General features: G+C 31.2%; 1 protein-coding gene across 1 annotated transcript; it reads right to left on the minus strand.

Moving 5' to 3' along the window:
• Positions 1 to 214: 214 nt before the first annotated feature.
• mldr (mitochondrial ribonuclease P catalytic subunit) lies at positions 215 to 8,112 on the minus strand. The gene is made up of 5 exons (XM_085948940.1): positions 7,947 to 8,112; positions 7,023 to 7,836; positions 4,312 to 4,701; positions 2,893 to 3,085; positions 215 to 567 (listed from the first exon to the last, which is right to left on the minus strand). The coding sequence occupies exons 1-5, from the start codon at positions 8,056 to 8,058 to the stop codon at positions 433 to 435; spliced, it is 1,644 nt and encodes a 547-aa protein (XP_085805066.1). The 5' UTR covers positions 8,059 to 8,112; the 3' UTR covers positions 215 to 432.
• Positions 8,113 to 9,352: the final 1,240 nt, after the last annotated feature.

The following is a 9,352-nucleotide window of genomic DNA, read 5'->3' on the forward strand; positions in this document are numbered from 1 at the left end:
TCTTCTTGCTTTTCTTTATTTTAACTAAATTTACAGTATTTTCATTACACTGCCGTAGGGCGCTTAATAATATATCCTTATCAGATTCCATTTTTTTGAAAAAAATATGTTATTTTAGTTGTGTTTGATTAGTTTGAAACATAGAAAATACAATTTTGACTCTTTTGTTTCTTGTAATAAACAATATTTTTGATAAAAGAACAAACAATTTTGTGATTGTTATAAGTATTTTCATAGAGGTTTTTCGAAATCAGATTCATCTACACAATATTGTTTATGATTGGCAATACTTGTACCACCTGAAGATTGATCTGAACATGTTGATTAATATTAATGATTAGTAAATCAATAATACATAAAACAATCTTTATTCAATATTATTGTATATTTAAATAAAATTAGAAACATTTCATTTTCTTATGAATAAATTCACTATCGTTTGGGTTGAAGACATAGCCACTTCTCTGGAAACTGTAATTCTTGAGGGCAGTGTAATTGATTCATAATTCTATATGGAATATGCCAAGACTTGTTCCTTTGTGCTGATGGCGAGAACTTCAGTGGTTTCTGGAAAGGAAAAGCCTTAATATCAAATAGACATCTTGACAGTCCTGATTTAATTTAGCTATACTTATGCATGCAAGCAAAATTTATTGGATTATTATTACTTCTTAGCCTTGCATGAATTTGGGTACATATTATATTATACACTATATCAGTGCTTCTGAAACTTTTTCATACCACGGTCCCCGAAATCAGAAATAATAAATCAAAAGCTCCCCTCCCCCAAAATTTTAGGCTTTAGTGACCAACAATACTTTATTTAACATTAATTATTATTATGGGTACATTTTTATTAAAAATCATAGAACATTTCATTTACTCACTTGCAAAGCAAAAATTAAAAAAAAAAATTAACTTCGAATTTATTACAGCTACTAAAACAATTTAATGCGAGAGGGGTGATTGCATATTTTAACATAATAAATCAATATCCGGTACAATGTTTGAAATGAAAATTCGCAAGGTTTGCTCCAAAGTCTCCATTGAAAGACACGACCTGTGTTTATTTTTATTAACAGCAATGATAAAAATGCTGTTTCGCATAGGTAGGTATGTTGTCGCAAAAGGAATTATGATTAACAATGATGCTTTTGCGGTTGACAGATGTTCTTGCTATCGCCATATCCAAAATTCTGCAAGGCTTCTTTCATTAAATTCGACTTCAAGGGTCAATTACTGATCTAATATCAACCAATTCTTCTTGAGCTGCCCACGTAATAAGATCATATTTTAAGGATTTAGCAAATGGTGTTCTTATGCAATTGAACTTTAGGTATTCATTCAAGTTTGGGAAATATAATATGTAGAAAAATCGTTGTGATTCGACAATGTGACCAAGTATAACACTTTTAATTAAAGTCGTGTGATATTTCATTGGTGGTAAGAAACTCATTCAAGCATGAAAACATGTCAGTGCATCCTTGATTAATACCTTTTGACCATAAAGAAAGTTTTTTTAGAAAGCTTGATAAAGTTTGATATTCAGAATTAAAATGTTGATATCTTTTCCCTGAAGAGAAAGATTCAATTCATTTACTAATCCGCCAAATATGAAGCAAAATACGTCCAATTTTCATCACTAAAGTGGGAAGAAAGATCTGATTTATTGTCACGAAGAAAGAGGCGAAGTTCATTACTAAGTTCTACAATTCTTATCCATATCGGATAAAGTATTGTGATCGTGTAAAAATTCGACCTCGAGATTTTGACTGATTTGTATCAAGTATCGTCCAGTAATCACGTTATGATGTTTATTTTTTCAAATACTGATTTATTTCGCGGCTCCCTAGGGGGCCTCGCTCGGTTTGAGAAATTCTGCAATATATGACAAAAGTGCGAAATCAGATGGAGATAAACTATGAGTACCTAAACGAAAAGAATACTAGTTGTGCACTAGTACAATCACAGTAAAAAATAACAAATTAATTCTGGTAAAGAACAGATTCTTCTGGCATTGCAGCCACCATGAAATCACTTTTGAACGGTGTTAGTGTCATTTGAAAGAAACAATACCAACACCTAAAAGATTTGCCTGCACTGCCAGAAGAATCTGAAACCATTCTACATATACCTACAGTATTTTTTTGTATGGAGCTTTTTAATCTTCTATATTTCGCTGTATCTATTTTTATACATTTCTAGTTAGGTTTTTTTGATGCATAATTTTATGCAACAAACTTGTTTAGTTAATATTGCAATAATATTTATAGATGTCGCTAGTTTCTTCAGTTTTACATAATTTCAATTTAATCAGATTAAAGTATAAATCAATTTCCACTATTTGTGGCAATCATTGTAACATTATAATCGTTTTGTACTGAATCTTTGCCACTGAGTAATGTAAGATGCTGAATAAATGATTAAATCCTCTGTGATTCTGTCCAAAGCAAGTTAAAGAGGAAAAGCTTCAAATTTCAATTCGATCCTCGGTTTCTGTGATGATAGTCATGTATGATGAACACTTATCCACGAGGCTTAGATATATTTGCATTGAACAATACAAATTAGAATCATAATAATACTCCGGATCTTTAAAAAATGATTAAAGTTTGCTACGCCTAGACTCTTGAGTCAAAGGTTTGTGTTTTCTTAATTTGTTTGAATCTCGAGATTCCAGAATTCGAGATTTATAGAATATTTGGTCAAAATTTCGCAGTTTCTTGAGAATATCATAAACAGTTTTTAGAGAAATGAGAAACTCGAAATTTCTGAAAATAAAATCTAGAGAAATCTTCAACCTTCACCCATGATCTCCAGTTACACCACGGATAAAGGGATCAAATCTAGATGAATCGTATTCATAAATATTATTATAAAATAGTTTATTACTTCTATGACAACTTTTCCACTGTCAGATCCTGCATGAACGAGTACATGCTGATGCGACTGCTGCCATTTTTTGAATATGATCTGAGTTTCTTCATCAAGTAACGCCTTGTGTGAACGCATGTAATCTCTTGATAGGAAACAGGTATGTTGACCGCTCATTGCTGCATACAGCATAAAAGGATCATCATGAGATCTGCCAAAACAAATTAATTTGATTGTTATAATTACACCACTCCATACCTCATTGGCTGCATACCAATTAATACCAATACGCCGACCAATGAATTGCTCCAAATGTTTTATGAATTATCAGAAAATGTGTATGCAACAAATCTATGTGAATTTAGTCAAAGACTTTTCTTATATGATACATTAATGACGTAGATATATTTTTTGAGCAATTAAAAAGGTTTGAAACTTAAAATTATGTATTCTATCTATAGTGCGAAAACTTTACAGTGATGGGCGGCGGCTTGGAAAACTAGACCCTCTCCTCTCGCGTTTCAGTATTCATTCCCCTCATCTTGAATGCATTTGACGTTTCTTATAAGTGTGCGGTATCAGTCATTTAGACATGTTTATGATGGCAAAAGTTTTGAAAACTGACAGCAGGAGGTTTATAAGTCGTCTTATCTCCTACTGTGAAGAAGAAAAACGACAAAATAACCTCATTCGGCTGTTCAACAACGTTATTGAAAGAGTTGCCGCGATGACAGCTATAAAACATACTTAAAATTTTAATGTTGACATATAAAATCTATCCCAAGTTACTGGAAAAAAATATATACCTATTTAACCCATTGGAGACTACCGGTGTCAATTTGACGCTGCTTGTCCTTAGTAAAAATGTTTTATTTTTTACATGTAGATATTTCTTGAAACCCTACAAATTTACCTACATATTTAAAAAAAAAAATGAATTTAAATTGAATTGTTTCAATACTTACACAAGTTTTGAATAAATATTAAAATTAATCATATTATATAAAAGTTGTAGTTGTTTTAATAAGCTCGTGCAAAAATTTACTTCAAAATTAAATCTGGCTGTTGGTCCAAAATTTTTCCCATTTTAATCTGTCTTCAATGGGTAAAGGAAGTGGGAAATAATATCTTCGAAATCGAAAACCATAGATAAGATTAACACGAGCGCCGTCGCCAGGCCTCACGTTAAAGTTTTCGGTCTCTATGTACTATCCTGCCAGTACAATTTTTAAATGAGTACTTACTTTTTTACTGTACAGGGAACAATTACAAGGGTAATAAATTAGAAGAAATCTAGCTTTTTCTGTCATAGTTTTGTCAACAAGAATTAGTAATACTGGTGAGGCGCATCAAATATATCCTATTGGGGATGGCAAGCCCCTGATTTATAGTATTTTATATACAGGATTCAACTACACTGAGAGACAAAATACTTACAAATTTTCCAGGAAAAATGATGACGTGTTCTTTGTTACGAAACTCATATCTGCACTCGACCAACTGAGCATATGTTTTCTTCCAATGAACATTATCTTTTTATAGTCTTTCAACAAAGACTTAATAACCTTTACAATCAAATCGGTCTTGGCTTTTATGGATGATTGACCAGATAAAGAATAGGAGACATTAAGGCCATCTACAACCATGTCATATGGAGCTGTTTTATTGAGGAATTTCGTAAATCTGTCAATCTCCTCCGGCAAAGTTTTGCAGAAAACATTTTTTCCAATTATGACTTTTTTGTGAAATTCATTCTTCATGTGCGCATGTTCTTCTTTAGAAATCAAAAGTACATTTAAAGATTCCTTGCAACACGGACAGCGACCACTGGAAATTGCAAAGGATAATATTAAATAAATTCCTCTATTTAAGGGAGATCGTAATACTACTACATAACGGTGTCCAGCGACAGCAGTGTCGCAGGGGTAGAGGTATACCCCGTTTACACATGCATGGATTTACTGCTCACAGTAAGAAAATGTATGGGTAAACATGTATAATTATCCTGCAGTTGGCAAGATTGCGTGCATGAATCAAACAAGTTTGGAAGTGTGTAAAGAGTTATTATTACGATAGTTTAAAATAAGCACTATTGCCGACAGAAAATCCATGCACGTGTACAGGCGCTAGTAAGATCCAACATATTATATAGTGCACACCACAGCCCCCACAAGGCTGACTCGACCAGATAAGTGAGATAAACGCACATCACAAATTTGCTCTCATAGTAAAAAAAAAGCTGCGCTATTTTCCTTCGATAATGTTATTGTTTAAATTATGTGCTTGTACGATACAATTTTAAATTATGTATCGATACTCGACAACTCCACAAATCAAATGGATATATTAAAAATTAAAAGATACAAAAAAACACTAAGTATACACATTAATTATACCACGTACACCATTTGGAAAATGTTACTGTAGAGCATCAGAGTGCCTTTATCCTTAGCGATAGGTAGGGGGGCCGGCCAAAGATCCTAGCCTGGGGGCCCGCTTCAGGATATGGGGGCCATGGTGCACACTAAACTTTGTCAGTCATATGTATTTGTTTTCATTTCAGACTACAAAATTACAGATAGTTTCGGTGAGTTTTTAAAATTCAATTAAACCCTGCGTCAACCTCGCGGGGTTGGTTTTGTCAAAAATAGCATATTGTCGTAAACTAAAAAAATATAATTTTAAAAAACTAGCAGTTTCTAAATGAAAAAATAAATATTCAAATCCAATTAAATCCATATAATTTAATTTATTTTTTAAATGTATCAAGATTACTAATTTCAAAATCACAAGATTGAATATTCTGTCCGGGTCTACAAACCCAAGTTTCTTTAGGTGAATTCTTTTATTGAACATACATAATTTGAAAACACTTCTAAAAAATATATAGACCGACAAAAATTGTCAAAATTAGATAAAACACGTATAGCATAGGGGTCAGTGCACGTGGGCGCGAATCCCGAGGGGCGCGGTTCAAACCTGCTAGGTGTCATATTTTTTTCAAAAGGATTTTTTCTCGTGGTTATAATATTTCTCAGAGGTATTTTCAAATTATGTATGTTCAATACCACTATATTTAATAAATATCTCATTTTTACCATGAGGATAATATTATATGGGATGAGATAAACATAAAAGATCCAATTAAAAATTTGCTAAATGGTGATATTGAGCGTCAAAGTCTGTTTAAACATGTTTTTAGATACTTTATGTAAATGTTGTGAACATGAAAACTGTTAAATACGATGACTATTATTAATATATCTATATTGACAGTTAAAGAACATAAAATAAATTAATCAATAATACAATAGGTTACTTTCCACTTAACGGCCCACATGCCCAATATAGGTCAAAATGGAGGTTTTATGGTATTTTCAAAGCATTAGCCTGAACATCCCTTAAACGTTGTAGATAATCTATTTATATAATTTTGAAGCCTTATTATCTTTTATATTTATTTTAAACATTTGATGACTGCATAAAGTATTTTTATTACATAAATAGTATTCTTCTAAACCTCTCGATCTAATGTTTTAGAATATAGTCATATTTCAGTACATCCGTGTGCAGTGGTGTTCAGATTTTTTAGATTTATTAATTTTTCAACGCATTTATAAAACCATTAGTAAAATTAATGTTAACATTATATAGTGAAATATTTACGATAAAAAATTATATTTTATAATCTCTGTGATCCCAAATTTGACAAGAATTAGGCATTTTATTATTCAAAAAATGGGCACGATTAACACATTGGAAGATAATTCTAAGTCTTTCACCATTCAAATGTGATAAACATCCTACGAATAATGATTGTTTTATAATAATTATTGACCTAAGAATAAGGTAGTATTTTTCTGAAATACGCCTTTCTATTAGCATTTCCCAGTGGTTAAGCTACAACATACGGCCGTAGCCACTAAACTATAATTCAAGTAGGGAGTAAAATCATGTTAACACGCGTGTTTGAACATGTACCTAACCGGGAAAAAAATCGTTTTTTTAAACGGTACATATTAAGTACAATACAATGGTACGATCCATAATTCAAAATACCTAAAACCGTTAGTTGGGTCCTGTATGTTTATCTAACTTCAATTAAGTATAAGATTTGCATGACAGACTGATGTAATGGTTTTTTTTACCTTTTCTTTATAGAAGTATATTCACTTTTCCATTTTAATAATTCTGAAAAAGTCTTGTGTATTTTCTTCGCGACATTACTGCTGACGGTGAAATCATTTTTGTCACAAAAATCAAATATATTTTGCAACTGTGACAACAAATGCTTTTTGTCTTTGTGCTGTGAAATATAAAAATCCATCCAAGACAAGTACACCATGTCTAATGGAATACAATTCTGCTTTACTAAAGCATCCATTACGCTGAATGCAACATCGGGTTCATTATTATCAAAAGCAGTTGATATAATGGTACTGTACGTAGAGTGCGTTGGAGGTGAAAATGATGTCATATCTTCCAACAGTTTGATACATTTCTTCCATTCCTTGGTAACCGACAAAGCGCAAATTAAATTATGAGCTGTGTTATATTCAAGAACTGGATATTTCGAAGTAATATCGTCGTGCAACTTAATAATATGGTTTTTTTCATCTTCAGTGAGGCTTTCTTGCAAAGCCCGAATGTGATAGAGCTTCAGCAGTTTTCCGACACATGCAATATTCAGTTCCTTGTTTGTCTCGAATAAATAATTAGCAAAGCTTTTGGCGGACACCAAATCATCTCTGGTTGATAATTTTTGAAGTACGATAGCGTCCACATTGACTTTATCAATCTTCCTTATCTGTTGTATAAGATTATTTTTCACATCAACCCAATCCGAGAATGATAAATCAGAATATGGGACTATTTCATCGAATTTCAAATTGAAGTAGTAATCTTTATCTGAACTTGCATAAGTAGCTAAACATTTTGTTTGTACATTAAAAGTTATAGACCCTGAAAATATATAACATAATAAGTATATAAGTGACTATTTAAAAATTAAAAATAATATTAGGAATAAATCGCAAAATATTCAATCAAGTCAGCATTGTTTTTAAAGTAACCTGGAAGATGTTGGAAGACTGCCCGATTTCTGAGGATGGAATACATACTATATCGATTACTCCATAATTTTTGGGTAAATAATATACAATAATTCCTCAGGGACATATTCATTTTGTAGGTTATAGGTACCTAACCTACGTATTTTCGAGTTGACAAACAACGTTTGACGTTTGATGCGGCCAATTCAGTGTTGCCAACCGTCCTATAATTTTCGTCTGCCTACTATCAGATCAATATTTTTGATAATGTATTTTTAGTCGTGAAAACCGTGGATTAACAATTTTATTACAATATATAATGGCTTTCTACTAAGAAATACGATGAATATAATATTCTTTGATTATGATTATATTTATTTTGTTTTCCCTACACCTTTTCTGTCTTCAATTGTTCATGTATCAATAACTTATTGGGAATTAATCGCACATTGCAATAATCAAAATTCACAAAAAAAAATAACTTATACAGATAATTTCCCAAATGTCAATAAGACAGATTAAAGAAGTTATATATTATTATAAAGTATTGTCGAAGAAAAACAACGCCGAATTGATTTCATTTAGTATTAGATTCAAGTAGTTTTCACATATTGAATGATATCACAAATAAATAGATGAAATCACATAAAATAGTTTGTTTCACAAAACAAAAATCATATATCACTCATTGTAATTAATGTAAGTTCACTGAATTTTGACAACTACACACATTGGTAAAATTGTTTTCACCGATAAATTATATTATTATATCGCACAAAGAAAAGGTAGAAATTATTCCCAAATGTCAAAGTAATAATTGTAGCGGCAATACAATTTATTAGAAAGCAATCGCAAAAAGGATGCTTAGGTGTCAATATAAGTAATGTTTAACGTAGTAATATAAATAGGTATATATTCGTGCAGATACATATCGTTTATTATTTCGTTATTTATTTATTGTTTATTATCGTAGATTTTAAATTAACAATTATTGGATCGAAAAACCTATGCGCCAACAGAAAAAGATATTTATTATAATTGTGTACATGGAATAAACTGTTTTCGTAAAAAAAAAATCATAAAAGCTCATGACGGCATCTGCGGCACAATTAGTAAGTACCTACCTAAGTTTTAATTACCGTAATTTTTTAAATAGGTACTTATAGTATTACTTGACTCTGAAAGTAGGTACTTACCTAATACATACTTATGTTTTGCCAAAATATTGTTTAAAATCATCACCTAAACCTATTTTTTTTAGTGTTTGTATTCATTTACGATTAATTAGTGACAATAGTATATTGATACGTGAAGACTATTTTTTCCTTAGTGCAAATCGATCATTTGACAGTAAAGTTGTGGTTGATTTGTGAATATCATCCATTTCCGATGTGACGAACATCTTTTTAAATGTTGTCAGCGCTTTG

This window comes from Rhyacophila brunnea, unplaced genomic scaffold, assembly GCF_057557595.1.
Source record: "Rhyacophila brunnea isolate RB1 unplaced genomic scaffold, BYU_Rbru_1.0 scaffold_21, whole genome shotgun sequence".
NCBI classification, from domain to species: Eukaryota; Metazoa; Arthropoda; class Insecta; order Trichoptera; family Rhyacophilidae; genus Rhyacophila; species Rhyacophila brunnea.